At 39.4% G+C, this 20,523-nt stretch overlaps 1 protein-coding gene across 8 annotated transcripts in view; it reads right to left on the reverse strand.

Moving 5' to 3' along the window:
- The window catches only part of RBMS1 (RNA binding motif single stranded interacting protein 1), a 208,295-nt gene extending 191,996 nt beyond the window's left edge, over positions 1-16,299 (reverse strand). For 3 of the 8 annotated variants that reach the window (XM_027588517.2, XM_027588525.2, XM_027588516.2), the window contains exon 1: positions 15,773-16,297. In XM_027588517.2, the coding sequence (XP_027444318.1) occupies positions 15,773-15,847 (75 nt within the window). In that variant the 5' untranslated portion in view covers positions 15,848-16,297. Of the gene's footprint in view, positions 1-15,772 lie in introns of all 8 variants that reach the window. The other 5 variants (XM_027588526.2, XM_027588519.2, XM_027588521.2 and 2 more) reach the window with 4 other exon arrangements.
- Between the last annotated feature and the right edge of the window lie 4,224 nt (positions 16,300-20,523).

The raw sequence follows: 20,523 nt of genomic DNA on the forward strand, positions 1-20,523 counted from the left end.
AGAAAAGTAGTAAGCAGCCATTCATTTACCCAACAAGTCTTTAAGGAACCCCACCCTCTGTTTTTCCACCCTATTCTGTGCCCTCGGAGGCTGACCTACAATGACCTATGCATCAAAGGAATCCTCCTCCCTCCAGGTTCCTACTGGTTCCAAAAGAAGGCACAGGCAGGAGATCCCTCTGTGGGAAGAGTGAGGGATACCTGCCTAACATGGGTTGCCCTTGGTCCTCGACTGAAGGTCACTGCTCCTCCCTGGCAGTCCTCTTCGCAGGGCTACCCCTCTAAGTTCCAATAACGGCTCCCAACCTAGCCCTTCAGACCCTGCTTAGCAAAGGTAGGTGCCCAGCTTTTGCTGACCTCAGAATATGTCATTACCCCTTTCTGGTTTCGCTAATTTCTGCCAACACATTTGTAAATATTCTTATTGATTCAACATCCTTTAATTACCAAGTTTAAGTATATGTTAAGTACATACCGTATGTTTCCTGCCAGAACCTTGATAAATATAATCACACACCCTTCCACACAGTTCTAGGCCCTTAGAGACCTCCAGCTAATCCTAGGAAAATATATTTCTTAGAAATGTAACCCTTTTAAAAAATTAAAGTGCTGTTCAATAATAATGCCCCAACCATATGTTATTTAAAAAATGACACTGATCAAGTAGAGACTGTATTTTAACGGGCCTCCCATTTCTACACACACGATATTCGCCATATCTAACTTAAGGCAGTCATTGAGTATTTTGTTTCTGTACTTCATGCAGTGCTTATGTGACAAATGACAGACCAGCTTGATAGTAGAAATGGGGTCTAGGCATGAACAAGGAGTCCAGTAGTAAAGTTAGAGACTGAGAAAATTATTTAGGTAATTTAGACTAACAGCCCATTTTTAGCCAAATCATATGTGTATTTTAAGCAGAAGCATTTCATCCCTAAAGAATTCTGCCTGGGCGTCATATTTCTCTTTATCATGTTCGTAAACAAAAGATAAGGATTCAATTGAATCAACATTTATTAAGTACCTACCATGTGCAAAGCATATAATAGGCACAAATATGAACATTTGTGTGTGAACAGTTATTTTAAACTGTTACTAAATATATATATATAATTTTATGCTATGCTTTTTCTTTCTTGATATCTTCTGACTTTTTCAATCTTTTCCCCTAACATGTAAATTATATTATAATGTAAATTTATTATACAGTATAATCTAAATGATATGCCACTTGATAGGAGTTAAAATATAACAAGAAAAGGAAAAATCGAATTAGTAAACTCTCACATCTCATTTTAAGCATCCTAAAAACGAGATTTTTATAAACTGCTGAAGAGTGAATACATAAGAGTGAGTACATAACCAACATAGAATTTGATATGTCTGCCTCAATTTGCCTGTATATTCTTAACAATGGGGGTAAAAAATTGCTTGGAAGCTTCATCATACGTTGAGGAAGTTGTATGAAAGCTACTCAAACCAGAAACTTTTCGTTTAGGAAAACTTGGACCAGACAGGAAACTCCTTGTATACTGAGAGATAATAATTACTCATATGCTTATTGGAACCCTAACTTTCTTCTTGTACTTTATGTCACTCTCATTGAACATGTATGTTTTAACCTAGCCAGATAATGCACAGGACTTCTAAAGTGTCAAGTATGCCCATCCACTTTCCATAGCTGAATATTAAATAAGTAAAGGAAATCCAAGTACAGGCTACTTTTGTGTTTGGATAGAGATTCAGAACAATTTACACACAAACATTAACAGTAGAATGTGCTGGATCAACATGTTTTAAGATGATGTGCTTGATCCACCTGAGAGAACTTCCTAGCTCAAGCAGTCAATTGCTCTTAAAAACAAACAAAAAAAACACCTAAAATGTCTAAAAAGTCATGTCTCTCCCCAATCTTAAACATACCACCACCCTGGAAACCTCCCCGGCTGTGACACGTGTCAACTACCAATGACCCACAAACAACTCTGTTGTACAAACACAGAGGCCCTAACAGTATTTCCATCGCTCACAGCCCTCTCTGCCATTTCCCTTTGTGCATCCCATGCCTTCCAGAGTTTACCAGTTACGGTTACACACACTTACAGGAAGAGAAACAAAAAGGTTTGAACCAATCTGTGAAGAGGATTCTTGAGACAGTGATAAAAAAAAAAAAAGTAGCTACAGTTGTACCCTCCTTTACTCAACCACACATTCCTAAGACGTCGGGTGTAAATCAAATACAACAAAATATCCTCACCCTTTCCAAAGGACTGAAATTATTTCACAAACTATTTTTCTTAATATCTTGTTAATCTTTAATAGGCCACGGTTCCTGATGGCTTTAACTTTACATACACTTCCCATCAAAGACGTAGTGATCCACAATAACCTTTGAAATATGTAACTGAACTGAGGATACATTTTTACCGGTGACTCTTTTAGTAAAGTGTGGAAAAATCATTCTCTCTTGTTTGTTTAATATATCCTCATTTCTCCTGTACTTGATTTCCCTAATGTATGGCATAAAGCCAGGCATGATATTTTCAGCTAGTGTACTTAATCAGTGTATGATAAAACAGCATGAGGGAAAAGCTATGTCCAAGTGGTATAATGGGCTTGCTGATGCCACCTACTGTGCATTTTGTTTTCCCAAGGTGCCCCTCATAATTGACTAAAACAGAGTTCCTGAAGCCTGATCATATGATGAGTGCTGAAGGCCTCCAACTATGTTCAAATATCTCATGAAAAAACAAGAGATGCTAGAGACTGGCGTGACGCGCTTGGCATTAGGAAGAAGGTGGTTCCCATCAGAGTGGCTGCCTTCAACAAATAAAGGAGGTGTTAATCAGAGTCTCTCCGGGGTTTTTTCTGTCACAACCAAACACATTACAGCAAGTGGTGACAGCAGGACAGAAAAAGGTTAACAAGAATGAAGTAGTTGGGACTCCATCCTGCTTGTGTGGGAAAGCTCCAGGCATGTCGAGAAAGTGAGAGGGTTTGGGCTCCAGACTCCGGGCTGCAAAAACAAAGACCCTTAGGAACATGGTAAAGGAAGAATCCAGAAGCAGAACAAGGTCATGAATGGGCCAAAAGCCATGGAGGATGAGCAGAGCCCGGCTATGGGCTTCCCAGCTAAGCTGCAAGGTTAGAAACATGAGAACAAAGCACGCTCACCTCTGGAGAAGCAACCAGGCTAGTGAAAGAGAGTGCAGAAGTCTCACCAGCCCTGACCTCAGACACAGTGACCACCACTGGCTTCTGATCAGATACTGGCTGGTGACACTGGCCCATTCACACCCCTTGACCTCTGTGATAAGTCTCCTGGAATGACTGCTAGAACTGTGTGTGGCCCCTCTTTTCTCTTCCTCGCCTCCAGGCCACTGCAATGACCAGTCATGTGAGATCAGGCCTGGGCCTCCCCCCCCCCCCCCCCCCGAGCCCCTCACTCTGTCCCTCAGAGCCAGCCCAGCTTCTGTCTTTCCACTTTGGGTAGCTTTTCTCACCAGCACAATGAGGGGCTTGGACCGGATTATCTTAAAAGTTCCTCCCAGGTCTAACATTCTGTGATTCCTGGATGTTACCAATTCCCAGAATCATAAAATTTAGAGTTGAAAGGAACTTCGGAAGTTGTCTATTCAACCTCCGGCTCAACCTAAACTAACCTAGCCAGAGCTAGTAAGTTCTGAAAGTTCTATGCAGTTGTTTCTGGCTGGCTGAATACAGCAATAATCAAAGCTTGAAAACCTTAACTATAAATAAGCATGACAAAAATATGTGTAAGATTTTTTAAACATCTAAGAAAAAGTTTGAAGGAGCCAACGCCCGTGGAGCAACATGTTCTATTGCTTAGAAGTTCATACCTAAGCAACACTTCCCAATCTCTGCACAATCTCCAGAGCATCTTGAAAAAGCACAAACGGTCTCAGAAAATTCTCCAAACAAAACTAATTTTCAATTTCTCATTAGGCTTGTAAGTTTATAAGACAGGATGATGGGATGGCACATCAAATAAAGTCTCACAAAGGAGAATAAAAAGTATTAAGGGGAAATACAGTGATACTTTGAAATGCATTCAAGAAAAATCAAAAAGAATGTCATCTGTTCTTAAACAGTGTGTTTCAGTTAGTCAGCTGTTTTTCAAAACTAATTTTGATCTCTAATAATAAATATTCTCTCTACCTCTTCAAAACACTATTTTCTTAACAGGGTCTATGCCAACTATCATACTACAGATCTTGAAGAAATCACTGGTTGTATTTAAGAAACAAGCATTTAAAACAATAATATTTTCCATTGTGTCTTATTAATTACTTAAAAGTCATAAGTTTGCAAAACAAAACAAAACAAATAAAACAAAAGTCCTAAGTTCGGGCGCCTGGGTGGCTCAGTTGGTTAAGCGACTGCCTTCGGCTCAGGTCATGATCCCGGAGTCCCGGGATCGAGTCCCGCATCGGGCTCCATTTGGCGGGGAGCCTGCTTCTCCCTCTCACCCTCCCCCCTCTCATGTACTCTCTCTCTCTCATTCTCACTCTCTCAAATAAATAAATCTTTAAAAAAAAAAAAAAGTCCTAAGTTCATCAATAAATAAGAAGAGCCATATTTACAGTTTGGAAGACATCAAATTCTCCCAAAATTACCATACAGATTTCATTAAGCCCATTCCAATAAAAATGCTGTTATTTCTTTTTTATGGAAATTAAGCTGATTCTAAAACTTATAAAGAAATTCAAAAGATCTAGAATAATTAAGACCGCTTTGAAGAACATACACTTAATATATTGCAATAGTAATTACGACCCTATAGTATTGACACAAGGATCCACATGGAATCACACAGAAAGTCCAGAAAAAGAAACATATAAACATGGTTACCTGATTTACAATAAAGGCCCCACTGAAATTCAAAGGGGAAAATGAAAATATCTTCTTAATAAATGGTGCTGGATCAACTAGATATTCATATGGTGGTGCATGGGTGTGCGGGATGGACACGACTAAAAACCAGTCTTGATGCTGCCACACCAAACACAGAGAGACAGGGGTAAGACTAGTGGTTACCTTTGGGAAGTACAAACTGGGGAGAGGGACGTGAGGGTGCTTTTCAGGCGCTAGAATGTTATATAGTGACCTGGGGGGCCATCCCATGAATACATTAATCTCTATATTTAAAATTTGTGTACTATACGCATGTTCTACCTCAATAAAAATTTTAAATAAACACACAAGTAAACAGTTAACCCCCTGTGCTCCACGATGGCCCAAATCATGTCTTATTTACATATCTGCACCTTCCAGGGCCCGATACAATGCCTGCCCAGTGTTTGCTGAATTTAATTAAATTCGCCAGGTAGCTCCAACTATGTGATTTGGGTACAATATGTTTGAGTTGTCAAGAGCAGAACTCTAGCTGTGCGCTTTTGGCAGACTCCTTTTAAATCCCCAACGCATTCATATTTAAAATATCTGGCTTTTTTTCCCCCCCAAAAGAGGGAGATAGGAACATTTGCATATTGAAAACCAGTCCCATTTTCAGGGTTTAACAAGATTCAAATCAAAAAGGCAAAGGAAGAAAAACAAAGAAAGGTGCTGCCATGTGGTGCCCTAGCAAGCAGATGTTCATTAGGGCCCAGACACACAGATTACTATCACAATGTACTTATCTGCACACGCTATCATCAGACCACACAGTCAAATCAAATTTTGAAGGCTCAAAGGATGTGCACTGAAGAACATCCTGTACTGCTGAAACATGAATTTGAATTTTGTGACAGAGACAGAGGGGTAGAAAAGAACACCAGAGATCACCCACTGTCATTTTAAATCCTATTTATATAGTAAGAGATCATCTATTCTTTAAGAAAGCAATCAAAATCAACATTTAAGATTTCTACTATTAAAATGAAAATCTGAGGAACTATGACCAAAGAAACATACCTTTTTTTCCAGTCTTTAGCAAATGAGACAACACAGAATATGCTTGGGATTATTTTTAGATAAAGAATTGTTTTGTGAGATATTCAAGAAATAGAAAAAGGTGGTTATATGTGATTTTAAAATATTAGTTTGGGTGAAGAAAAATGTAAACGGCTTACCGTTTCACTACCTCATATTTAAATTCTAATCTCATTAGGAGTACGCATTTGTCATCAAAACTTTCTATTACGCTAATTATGTTCTCTTTTGTTCAAAGTATTACATCATGTCTGCACTTCTGTAACTACATTTATACATTGCCAAATAAAATTTTATTTTAAATTTCCATATAAAATTGGATAAGGAATCAGAAAGAAAATCTGATTCAAAGAGGCAATTGTAGTTAGCAAATTCTTAATCATAATCCGCAGCATTAAAAGGTAGTAAAGATTTTTTTTTTTTTTTTTTTTTTTTTTTTTAGTCAAATTAAGTCAGACACACTTGGTCCCTGATTTGGGCCGACTGCAGTGGGAATAGCTTGCCTGCAACAATCACCCCAGTAGATCGACCAGGAGCACAACACACACCCATAGCTGGTCAGAAGTCCAGAGTGACACCACTCTCCCAGTGCAGGAAGAAAAGTTGGGGGCAGGAACAGAGGAGAAGGGAAAAGAAGGAGGGAGGAGGGAAAAGGAGAAAAGAGAGTGAAAACACACTCTGAGATTGCCCAAACCCACGCACTTTATTCTCACCCATTTTCATTTTGCAGGCCCTTGGGTCTTGTCTAGCTCTTCGCCACAATCCAGAAACAAAATACCAGGGGTCCATGGTCTGATTCATCCTCTTAAGCACTGACTGTTCTGTTTTGACTTCCTCTCAGGGTAGGATTCTTAACGTGTGCTCCACAGGCTGCCTTGGTAAAAACTGGGGGTGAAGGGGAATGTGCCACCATCAGATTCCCAAGGTTATGAGTTATGAGCCATTGTTGGACCAGGACTAGATGAAAATAAGAGAAGCGCTGGAACTGGACAGTTTGTTCTTTGTTGTTTTGTTTCATTTTTGTTCCCAGCCTCAGAAGCTGTTTGCTTGATTTGATGCTCAAGGAGAGCAAGGAAAGCTGGAAGGCTGTAATAATCGAGCCAGTGATGAGCAAGGGATGAAAAGCACTACTAGAAAGCTTTGGACCGTATTTTTTAAAGTGAGATTTTTGGCTGGGGGTGGGGGACCAGCACAGGAAAATAGCTGAAGAGGAAGCTAGTCTCCCAAGGGAGTGAGGAATAAGGAGGGCTCCCAGGGCCTCACTCACCGCAGGGGGAAGCTCCAGAGTCCACACCTCACAGGACTTCACCAGCCACACCTCCCATCTCTTCCGGAAACTGAGTCCCCAGTTCTAGAAGCTTAAAGTCCTACTGAAGGACTGCAAGGGAGCTCCTGTCTTCCCACTGCCCCTCAGGCGAGTTAGGAAAACCTACCCACCAACCTGAAGGGGGCAAAGATGGGTTCCTGGAACCTGGAATTCCAACTCTGAATACTCATGCTCTCCCCCTACTCAAACATTGCCCAGCACAGTGCTTTGGTTCTATGATGAGATTAGTATGGAACAACCATGTGTGAATTATAAAGTGGGATACTTTTACAGGCTCTTAAAGGTTGGCTGGGGACCCTATCATTAAAAATAACAATTTATGTATGAAATATATTAGATGAGTTTCAAGTTCTAGATAACCGATAAGTGAACTTTTTAGAATTTGAAAACAATTCACTTGTAAGTTAAGTTATTCCCAATCACTGAACAAATCACATAGAACTCTAGAAAATCATCATCTGCCAGCTATAGAATTTTTGCTATAGAAAATTTTCTGGTAGCCATTTCTTTTTAGGGCTGTTTAAATACAAGTGTGCAAATAATCATGTGGAATGAAACCTAAGAAGAGGCTGAGATTAGGAAGTTTTTTTTTTTTTTTAAGGCTTCCATCTTTAAAACAATGGAAATTAATCAAAGTTGTGCTTTGTAGGAGGCAAGGAAGGTTTTGGGAACACATCAGTTAATGACCTGAAAATAAAAACTGGCAATTTTTTTTAACAATGTCTGTATTGGTCAAAAGTCTGTTTAGTGATGAATCCAAATGCTGTTGAGAAGACAAAGGTAAAGTTGATGGTATTACAAATTTCTAATAAAATTTACTTTTGCTTACAAGCAAATATTTTATCTGAGACCTTATTTTATAAGCTGTTATTATTGGGGCACATGCGTGGCTCAGTCAGTTAAATGACTGACTCTTGATTTCAACTCAAGATCCTGAGATCAAGTCCCACATCACGATTGCTCAGCCAGGAGTCTGCGTCTCTCCCTCTCCCTTTGCCACCCCCACGCTCCAGAGGGCACATGTCATATGCTATATAAGCAAGGAAGGGCTTAGAAGTTCTCCAGTACAAATATACTACCAATTGCAACTCTCAAAATCACCATGTTTAAAAAGTGTTAAATAGGGAAAACAGTATAGTGCTATTTGAGGAGCTTAAGTATAATAAAAATATAAGTTTAAAATCTAAAATTCATTTTTGGCAACTTTGATCTCCCCCCACCCACGAAGAAACTTAAGAGCAGTATTCCATGATGTATCCATCCAATTCTGCCCATTTTAATTAGTAAATTTTTCAGCTGATAAAAAAAAAAAACTGGTATCATCTAAAATGGGGCCACACACTTGCAGAGCTGGGAAAGTATGATGCACTTTTCCTACAAGATCGATAAAAACTATTTGTGATACCTATGAAATGATTTAGTTTTGTTGCACAAAACCTTTCCCTGAAATCACTCCTTGTCTGGGATGAAGCCCAATAGCACCTGCTGTTCAATGGGCAGCCAGAAGGGTGGGTCCGTGCTCCCCAATGAGGCAAACAGAGGACAATATGACTCCTGAAGGACTTAGTTTCATTTGCAGAGATAAGAAAGCTTTTTTTAGAATTAAAACTAGAGAATGACCAAATAAAAAGAATAATTGTTATATCCATGAAAGATCATGAATAATAAAAAATCTGTTATCTTCTGAAGAAATAACAGCTCACGTTGGATACATTATCAACATGTAGATTGCAGGCACACGATGATATAATTAGCAGCATAACAAAACTCTAGACATTTTCTCCGTTTACCGTGAGCAAGCCTAAAAAATTAGGCGAAATAAACATTTCAAACGTTTAAAACAGTAAGAGTAACAATTCTGTATAACCATTATGTCATCATTTAAGCATTATATTCTCAGCCTGTCACAAGTGAACAGGTTGGCTTAGTAGCATATTTATAAGCATAAAACTTGAAAAATAATAATGTAAAATAAAGTAACTGAATATGAAACTTTGAGGCAAAGGAGTTAAGGTAAAGTACCAAAAAAAAGTGTTATTCTGTAAAATTCTAAGTACTCGTAAGAGGATTAAAAAGGGTACAAAATACAAAACAGTGCTGGTTACAAATTCAAGAAATTTTCACTCATTAATCTAACGCCCCAATTTCTTTCTAAAATTCCCAGGTTTATTGTGGGCCTTTATTTGCCCTTTACTTTTTCTCACAAAACACATGGCAGAGTTTTTAACCCCACAGATGGATATCTCAGTGCTTTCTCTGTCACTCAGACCCTTAGTATGCCCCCTTCCTGGGTGTATGATTTTGTAAATATTTTTCTTCACTTCTTTCTTGTATTGTGTCCATTTTGTCTTTCCTGGTAGCCGGTGAGATGCTGGAGAACAAGGACCAGATATACACTCCCTAACCTTTTCCAATTTCAAGTGCAGAGAACAGTGCTCTGGGATCAGTCCGGAAATACAACCTATTAGTTAGTATTTCAGTCCTTCGTGAACCTTCATGAACCTCAGCAATTTTTCAACAAGCTTAAAAACTTAACCTAATTCCAGAATATAGATGTTACAGCCAACGTTGGAAATCATCCGCCAGACATTGTGTTTATAGTACCAGAGTTATAAGCAAGTTAACTGTTCATATTAACATCTAATCTCACTCTTAGGACTTAGGTTTTCCTATTTGTCATCTAGAAAACTGTTCTCCATCCTCTAAAATGACAAATGCATCCATTTAAGAATTAGCTAAAAGACAGTGTATGGAGAGGGAAGTGTTCAGTTCTGCATGTTTTCTTTCCCAGGAGGTCGGAGGTCTAGGTGTTGATTTTTGCCCCCCTCCTTTTTGTCTCTCTCTCACCAACTTTGACACACTTCTTTCCAGTGCTTATTTGAAAAACTAAAATATTCATGTAATTATGTTAAGGGGACAAAATACATTAAGAAAAAGTAAGGAATTCAGCTATGGGAGATACATATTCAGTTTATTTTTGGCTTAGCCATCACCATCCCTTTTACACTTTCCCTTCATATTAAGAAATGTTTAGGGGCGCCTGGGTGGCTCAGTCGGTTAAGCCTCCGACTCTTGGTTTCAGCTCAGGTCATGATCTCAAGATCCTGGGAGGGAGTCCCTCATCGGGCTCCAGGCTCCAGCTCTGTGCTCAGCAGTCAGCAGAGTCTGCTTCTCTGCCTCTCTCCCTCTCCCTCCGCTCAAGTGCTCATGCCCTCCCTCCCCCCTCCAAGCGCTCGCTCGTGCTCTCTCTAAAATAAATATTTTAAAAGAAAGAAAGAAATGTTTAGTTTCTATTATCAAATTTGTGTGTATGCTCAAATTTGTATGTATGTTTCACACACCTGATTCTAAGGAGACATTTTGTCAGTATAATACTAGGAGATTTCTTTTTCTGGCACTAGATGCTTCAATGAAGAGTGTACAAAAAGGCACTTTGATTCCATAAATAAAGCATTGACCAATTAATATGTGATTCCTCTTAGGGATCTTACTCAATTCATAAAACAGCTTAAAGTTGTCATGATAGGGACAAAATAAATCAAAACACAAATCAAACTATAATAAGATTTCCATAGAAAATTAGACTGGATTATTACGTTTGTTGATTTGGGTCTACAACTTTTTTCCTGGTCTAAAAAGATTTTGCATATATTTATTCTGAATAATAGTCACTAACAAGCATTTATTTAGCACCTACTGTTCTGTGGATCAGGCAAGAAACTAAGGAGGTGTTGATATCCCTTGCAAAGAGACATACAGTGGGATTGGAGACCATGCTTGGGGAGAATAAACGTTAGTGAACTGAGCATCCAATAAAAAACAAACTAGACAAAAAATTCCTCATCCTTAAAAAGAATGAACAATATTTAAGTGTCAACATGATTTTACTAAGCACTTATCCTTCCATTCTATATATGCCTCATGTGATTTTTACTGGTTAAGCAGACATGGGGGAAAATATTTTATTTTCTGTAAACCCTCTATTTAATAAAAAGAAAAGGAAGAAAGACCCCTTTGTCTTTAACTAAGACCCATAACTTAAAATTTCAGTACTCATTAAACAAGCTGGGGTAATTTTAAAGTTCCAATAAACCATTAAGCAAAATACAAAGTCTGAGCAATATATCAGTAAAGCTTAACATTTTTTTCTTGAAACTGTATTACATGGAAATTGCCCATATTTGAACTTAAATTTAAAACCAAGATTGCCAACCACATAAGGTATATCTAGTTATACTAATACTAAATGATTGAAAACTCTCCTATTTCTCTTCACTTATCTTTTCCTGTTTCTTTCTAGTAGCTCAAGCTTTGACTCCCAACATATAAAAATATAATAGATGCTATTGGAAATCCAAAAGAAAGCTACTTGAAGGGAAGAATGCTACAATATTGCATTATAATGCATCTTCATTTCAACCATCCCATGACCTTGAGTCTTCCAACACCACTCTTAGATAGCCACACTATCCCACTCACCCAAGGAACTAAGGTGTATTCAGGATGTAAAATATTGTATGGCTGTATTGATACATTTAAGCAAACTTTATTCACTGTATAAATGTGGTTACTTTTTAGGACACAGAGCTCCCTAAGTCTTAATATCATACCTCTGTATGGTCCAATCACCTTAATATACTCAGTAGCTCTACGTATCAAATCATAACCCTTAATTCCTACAGAAACAGATTGATACAATATTCCTATGGCTACTAAGTAAAAGTTAAGGAATTCCACAAAATGTTAATGCACACAAAAATTCAATTCAGAAAAACTACTTTGCCCTAGTAGTCTTTATTAATACAATCCAAAATTATATCACTCATTATTTTTCACATTTTGAAACTTAAGTTCAAATATGTTCTTTAGCATACACTTATATAAAAATAGCTTTAAAAGAAACTTTTGTTTCAGAACATATCATATACAATACTGTTTATGCATAAAAATTTTTAAAGCAAGCTTTGACTATGGTATATTTTATAGAAATATCTTTTGTTAACTATGAATAAAGATCACAAATGTGTCAAATTGCATTTAGTTGGTACAAAATATTAGCTAAGCATGTAAAGAACATTTTGCACTTTCCTTTCTTCAAAAGAAACAGAGTAAGTATTTCAATTCCCATCTGTATTTGCATACATGCATTGGCAGTAATGTCTGTTGTAGTATCTTTGAAATAAACAGACCATGAAGGGTGCCTTTATACTAAGTGAAATTAAGACAGCCAATGTTTGAAAATATGCACATACAAATCTTTACATTAAATTATCAGGCTTTTTTTTTCTGTGTAGCTGAAAAGTGGATGCCAATTAATTTTTCATAATATAGCATAGGTCATATATAATTCAGAAAATCCTTTAGAACAATATGTGCTTATGTTTATGAAGCTACATCAAACTACCTCTTAGAATGAACGTGTCAGGTGATAAAGGGAGCCTGCTGTGATAAGACCACCCTGACAGAGGAACACAAAAACACCCAACAAGCATGTAAAATCGGGTTACTTGCAATCTGTGTCACTCCACACTAAGATATTATGAAAATTTCACAATCTCCTTTATTTCCCCTCATGTCCTGCCCTTCCACAGCATCCTCAGATTTACTCTATGTTTAATGCAGCTGTACTATTTTTCTGATGATTTTCTCTGTCAAAGTACACAACATACTGATGTGGTCACACACTGTAACAGAGCTCCATAGATTTTTGTTGTTGTTGTTGTTAATAAGCATAGAAGTAACTAACAGGTTTTTATGGGGTTAAAGTACTAAATAAAATTTCCAAAACAGACTCTGATTGGATGAGTAACTCAAGAAGAATTATTTGACATAAGTTAGTTTTGTTAAGTCTGGTAACAAAATTCATTTCAGGTGCCATTTTAATTGGTATGTATTCCTTCCAATGAAAAGAAATCCAATCCATGTATTCTTTCTTGATTCAAAACCATCACATCCATCTTTCGATTGCAGGTTTAAGTCCGATATCACTCTGTAAACAACCATGCCATTCCTCAGTTTTTGATAGAGCTTCCAAACAGAAGTTTCAAAACAACTCTGACTAGCAAACACATCACTGTACTTTAAACAGACTGATGTTTTCTATCCCATGTTTCAGGAAGGTTAAAAGACACACGCACCAAGGCAAGGATCATCACTGTAGACAATAGATTCTAAGTGAGACTATTAACCCTTTAGGTAGATTAGGCAACACTTGTTTTTAAACTAACTACAAATCAAACGAAGTCTCTCTCTCTCTCTCTCTCTTTTTTAAATGACTCACACTATCATGTTAGCAACAAATATGTCAGGGAGAAAAAACAGAGCTAGGTGTTTCAAACTGTGCTTACCTAAAATCTGCACCTAGTCACTTTACATTTTAGGAGATGCCCCTGTCTGAGATAATGAAGATTCTTTACAATAGGGAATTTAGGTTTAATTGTCGAACTTGAATACCATGTTATATAGGTCAAGTCAGTAATGTGCATCTTTCTCCTGAAACAAAGAAATTCAAGAGTAATAGGATTTCAGATTTCATAGTAGAAACAGCAAGATATGTTTTGAGAATGTCATTTACTGTAACACAAATCAATATTAAATGCTTTATGCAGGAAGCACACTTTCAGAAAATGGGCCCTAAAGCTTTCTGGGCTCCGACCCTAATTACTAGAGCAGGCTCTTGCCGTTTGTCTCTCTCTTCAATTATTTACAGGGCAAAAAGAGCCAAATGGCATTGCATTAGCTATATTAAATGCTATGTACTTGGTTTCTAACTTACTAATGGTACATAAAAATTACTAAGGTGAATGTGCCTGTAGAAATGGCCCTTTTTCTTCGGCACCTGAGTGTACGTATTTATTATTCATACAGTTAAGTGTTGAATAGGCTTCCTTTAGGCACCCAATGCTGCATAATTTAAACAAGTGCATTAAACATATATGATATCGAAAAGGTAATGCATTGATTATATCTCAAGATTTCTTTGAACAACCTGTATTTACAATGTAGCTCACAAAAAAATGAGCACCTACAAATACAAATATGTGAGGACCACAAAGAAATGAATACTGGGTATCCTCGCTTCTACCACCTTGCTGCTTTCTGGCCACCCAAAGTAAGATGAGAATTGGGGGGAGTAAAAAGGAGGCCCTTGATTGCTAGAAAATTTCTGGTCTCAGTGCTGACAAGTGTCCTTTTTTATGTGTGCAAATACAGAGCTATGTTGTAGGTACATAACATGGACCACACACACTGTAAGAAAGGAAAGCTTATCAAGATCGAATCAGAGATTCTTTGCACCAGGCCAGGAACGTCCTCTGCCAGCAAGGAGGACACGATTACAACCTACCAAAGGAAATTCAAGCACTACATCATACTTGATTCTTTTGTGATCTAGGGCACCCGGAGTAGTGATAGAAGATGCTAATCGCTGAAGAAGGCTGGTGCATCCAACTTCAACCCTCCCAGATTATGAGAGAAGCTTCCAAAGCAGTGAGATGCTCACTCTTCATGGGCCCAATACATACATACATATATGTATTTTTTTTAATGCGTTCGGAATGCCTTAAATCTTACTGTAAAAAGGTAGGCCCACTAACAAGGTACCCAGGGTCCCTAGAAAGTCAGTTGCAATTTGTATGGCTATATGTCACCAGCTGTGTTACCTAAGAGTACTCCAAGGCCACTTGTGAGAAAGCACCATTGGAAATGGATCTGTGGTCCACATACAGGATAGTATTCTTCTAAACTAAAGTCACTTCTTTCTCTGCACTAAATCTGCCCATTGTCCCTCCTTTGCAAAAGCTACAAGGAAGATTAAAAAGGACATCAATGAACGCTGAGTGAACTTTGGCCACTTTTCTACCCAAAACACCAGCGTAAAAGTAGAAATCAGTAACCAGGTGAAGTGCCACACCGCACAAAGATCAAGGCGAGGGGCGGGCGCGCAAGGCCCGGAGGCGGGGAAGAAAATGTCCCGTCCTTCCCCCGACCCACCCCCCCACCGCCCCAGTCATCGCGCGCGCGGGAGGTTGAGGGGCGTCCCTGGGGGAGCCGGAGGCTGCGCACCACTCCGAGGGAAGGCAAGAGTTACCGCTCTCAGGGCGAGGCCCAGGAGAAGCGGTCGAAAAGCCGCGCCGCCCGCGGGTCCCGCCGCGGGGCCCCAAGCGTCCGCAGCCGAACCGCGAAGGTTCGGCGAGGGGCGCCGCTCGGCCCGGCGACCCTCTCGGCCTCCCGGGCCAGGAAGGGGCTGGCGGCTCTTTCCTGTCTAGTCTCTCCCCCCACGGCTTTCTGTAACCCGATCCCCGCACTCTGCTCCCCGGGCAGCCGCCGCCCCGCGCGCCGCCCCGCGCGCCGCCCCGCGCCACCCAGGCCAGCGCTATAGTTAGCAACCCTCCATCAACTCCGCCGGGGGTGGCGGGGGCTCGTCGCGCGCGCCCCTGCCCGGGCCCGGCCCGCGCGCGCCCCCGGCATCCCCCGCCCCCCGGCTCCCCTTTACCTTCGCTTGAAGATACTGGGGGTAGTAGTAGGTGGCGTACTGAGGGTACATCTGCTGTTTCCACACTTTGCCCATGAAGCTGGAAGGGAGCCTGCCGTGAGCCTGCCGTGCAGGGTCGCGGGCACTTTGGGGTTTCCAAGTCTCGATCTCTCCTGCCTCTCCCTTTCCGGCGGCGGCGGCGGCGGCGGCGGCGGCGGCTGCCGCTGCTCCACCTCCCAGCCCGGACCAGACGTCGTCGTCGTCGTCGTCCTCCTCCTCCTCCTCCTCCTTCTTCTCCTCCTCCTCCCAGGCAGAGAGAAAGACACTGCAGAGCGGAGAGGGCACCCCGGACAGGGCGCTCCCACGGAGTTGCCTCCCGGAGCCCGACTGCTCCGAGGCTGCCAAGGGCTGGCGCGCGGGCCGCGCTCCGCTCCGGCGAGCAGGCGGAGCGGGGCTCGGAGGTGATCAGTACAAGTGGAAAGTGCTGCGGCGGCGACGACGGCTACGCTCGGTGCCAGGCGGCATCTGGGGTGGGTGCGCCCGATTGGGAGAGGGGAGAGGGGCTGGCGCGCCGAGGCGGTGGGGGGAAGGGCGCGCGGGGCGGGGCTTGGGCGCCGTGGAGCCCGGGACCCGCTGGAGGTGAGGGCTGAGTTTTAACCACTCCTCACATCCAGGGCTCGCGGTTGGACGGGCGGAAACCTTGGGAGCTCGGATCGCTTTGTGTCGGGGGTGGGGGTGGCTTGGGGGAACCCAGCTTAAAAACTGCGAAGTGGACACCTCGTTTTCTTTCCTGAGTTTTTATCCTCGTAAGGGGGAGGGGAAGTAAGGGGAAAGCGGAGGAAAACTGATCAATTTCTCACTTCCCCAGCCCAACGATTTTTTTTTTAGACAAGAGATCGAAAATGATTTAGTGTCCAACCACAAAGCTGGAGTCGGGACACTTGGGTTCTGTTCCCCCCACCCCCCAGGCCACAACACTAATTTTCTAGGTGACCTTGGGAGGGTTAGTGTCCTTCGGTTTGGGTTTCCCAGATGTGAGAGGTGAAATCATGCCCCCTGCACAAGGGGAGGCTAGCTAGCTGACACACACACACACACACACACACACACACCCCTCCCAACAAACAGACGGACCCTTCTAAGGGGAGATGCTGCAGAAAGGCAGAATGTTATTATTAGAGGACACAATATAGACATCAGCTTTTCTCTGCCTCTTTCTGATGCTGCCAGACAGTCTGTCAACTCCCACTCAGGAGCAAGGAAACTCCCTGAGTTTGGAATATTTTAAGGCCATTTTGAAAGTCACACTGGCATATTGTTGCAGTGTGCTTCAGTGACATATAAAATCAATCTCTCTGCCTTTCTCCATCTCCTAATTGTCACAGTTCTAGACAACCCCAGACAGCCGTGGTCCAGTTCACTACGTAACTGGATATAATTTAATGGACTTAATTGGTCCCTGAAGCTGCCTGTAGAAGACTTTTATATTCTAGCTCCAAAAGAGAGAATACCAAAATGTATCATAGGATAAGTAAGAAATCACCTCCAAATTGGAGTTCTTGCACATCTAATAAAATGTAATACAAATTCATTAGTTATTAAATAGACCTGCATTACTTTGTTTTGTCATTTTGGTTTTCTGAGAGTCTATTTTCCTAACAGCACAAAAGGTAAATCAGATTGAAATGGAATGTGTGATTTTCTCAAACAGTTATATTTTTAATTACATTTACATATTTTTAATTACATTTCAAAGCAGGTTAATAAGATACTTTAAGACAAAGAAACAGTGACATGAAACCCTTATAATCTTATATGATTTAGACAAATATTAAGGTTATACATTTTGACAAAACATATTAAATATAAGTTCATATGAGAACATTGTGGATATGCCAGGAGACAAATCGTGTTCTCTTAAAAAAAAAAATTAACAGCCTATGTAAAATCCTATACAGAAACTAGTATTTACTGAGCTTCTGCTATCTGGTGGGCATTGTTGAGGTGAATGTAAATCTGAAGGTCAGAATGGTTCACTGTCTAGTGAGGGGAGCTTTAAAGTTCCTTACGTTGTTTCAATGTAGGACCCTTTAATGTTTTTGAGCAGAGAACTGACATGAACTAACCTGTGTTTTAGGAACTTGTAAGGGAAATTACCAAACTTAGACTGTTCTACTTTTTTCTGGATGATGACAATTCAGCCTGTGTTAAAGAACTCAGAAGCACACACACAATTATGTAGACACTTGATTTATGACTGGATTGGTATTGCAGGGCAGTGGAGAAAGAATGAGCTTTTCAATAAATGATTCTAGGTCAAATGGCTATCCATATGGAAAAAATGAAATTGGAGCCCTGCCTCACAAAAGGGAAACAAAAAAGTTCAAGTGAATTAAAGACCTAAATTAAAAAACAAAATGATAAAGGTGTTAGAAGATAATGTAGGGAAATATCTTTATACCCTTGAGGTAGGGAGAGATTCCTTTAATAAGGTGACCAAGAGTGCAAATTGATCAGTTTGACTATATGAAAATTGAGAACACTGGTTCATCAAAGGATCCTATAAAGCGAAAAAGCAAGCCACAAAATAGTAATGTCTAATCCATAAAACTATAAAAAGTTAATATATGAAAGATACAAAGCACTCCTTGGAATCAATAAGAAAAAGAGAAACAACTTTTTAGAACATGAGCAAAAGACTAATGCATATTTCAGAGGAGGAAGCTCAAATGTTCCTATAACTTGTGCAAAGATGCTCACACTCATTAATAATAAAGGAAATGCAGGTTAAAGTAATAATAAGACACCATTTCACACTTACCAGATTGACAAAAAACAAGACTGAAAATATTAAGCATTAGGTGAAGATGTGGAAGAGGGGAAAATCTTGAAAACTGCTTTCCAAAAAAGTGAATTGGTACAACCACCGTTTTAGAAAAGAGTTTGGCATTGCCCAATTTCATTTGCATGTATACTGTGACGCAGTAATTCTACATGTAGGTACATACCTCAGAGAAAGCATTTATAAATGCACCAAGAGGAATATACTGAAATGTTCACAATATACTAAAAATTCAAATGTCTACCAATCGTTGAATGGATAAAGAGGTTCTGGTACATGCACACAATGGAACACTTTGCAGCAGTGAAAATGAATAACCTATAGTTAAAAGCATCTACATGTATCTTTTCCAAAATTGATGTTGAAGAAGCAAGTCAACCTAAAGCATCATTCCATTTGTATCAAGTTCAGAAACAGAAAAAAATAACTAAATAGTATATTGTGTAAGAATGGTGCATGAATAGTAAAACAAAAAATTTTACAAAGAAAAATAAGGAGATATCAGAAAATTCAGAATGGTGGATATCTCTGAGGGAGATGGGTGAGATATTCAGGGAGGCACCAAAGGGGACTGGTAGAGATGGTAGCATTTCATGTTTTGCATTGGGTTGTGGATACATAGGAATATATTTCAATGTTTTTCTTTAAGTGGTTCGTAGACTTTTTTGTATGTTTGCCATATTTTATACTAAAACATTTTAAAAACAAAACTCAGCTTTTAATTTTAATCCCGATCACTTTCAAACAAATACAAAAGCAGAGAGAATAATGAGCCAACTTCAATACTTATAAACATTTGTCAATCTTGTTACACCAGTACCCACACCCACACCCACACACACAAACATGCTTTTATTTTTCTGTAGTATTTTGAAGCAAATCCTAAACATGTTGTTTCACCTGCAACTATTTTAATATCTACTTCAAACAAATAAGAACTTTTTTTAACACAATATCATGATCACACCTAACAAAATTCATAATAATTTATTAAGATCAACTCATACCCCATTCTTGTTCATTTTTCTCTGGTTATCTAAAAATCACTTTTGTAGTTCATTTAAATCAGATTGAAACAATGTCCACATCTTAAATTTGGTTGATGTATCACATAAGCCTCTTTTAATATATAAAAGTTCGCTCCCACTCACTTTTTAATTTGATGTTTATTTGTTAAAGAAATCAGGGTGTTTGTTTTATAAAATGTCCCACATGGCTGATTTCAACTTCCTGGTGTCATTTAAAGTGATGGTTAGTTTTAGAGGTTTCATTACATTCAGGTTCATTTTTTTTTTGGCAAAGAATGCTTCCTAGATAGAGCTGAACATACATAGGTGATGTGATATGCAGCATATCACATCAGGAGACACATAATGCTTGATTGTCATTTTTAGTGATACTAAGATTGATCAGAAGTTCTGGTATTATCAGTCTGATTTATCCATTAAAAAGTTCCATGGTTTTAATAGTCATTCATGAGTGTTACCTTAACCCATTATTTCATTTGGTGTGACAGAATTATGGTTTTAAAATTTTATCATTTCTTTTGCACTTATTAGTTAGAAATTGTCTATGGAGAAGAATTTTTTTCAAACTCTTTGGTTAACTTGAAATACAATTAGCACAGGAAAAGTAGGATAAATTTTTCCCTATTTACTAATTTTCAAAATAATGAGTTGATGCCATAGGAAACTCCAAAGCTAACCAGTTTTAAATAATATTCTGAACTTACAGGTTTTTACATATTTTATTTGTTTCAAACCATGACAGTCATTATTCTTACTGGTGCACAAATTGTCCCATCTTTGGCCGATGGGAGACTCTTTGACTTGGCTCCTGTGTCTTCTTCTTTTTTTTTTTTTTTACCAGATCCCAATAGTCTGATAGATTTTTTTGCTTTCTCGTTTGATAAAATTGTCCCAGGTTGTTG

The sequence above is a fragment of the Zalophus californianus genome, chromosome 3 (assembly GCF_009762305.2).
Source record: "Zalophus californianus isolate mZalCal1 chromosome 3, mZalCal1.pri.v2, whole genome shotgun sequence".
In the NCBI taxonomy this organism is placed as follows: domain Eukaryota; kingdom Metazoa; phylum Chordata; class Mammalia; order Carnivora; family Otariidae; genus Zalophus; species Zalophus californianus.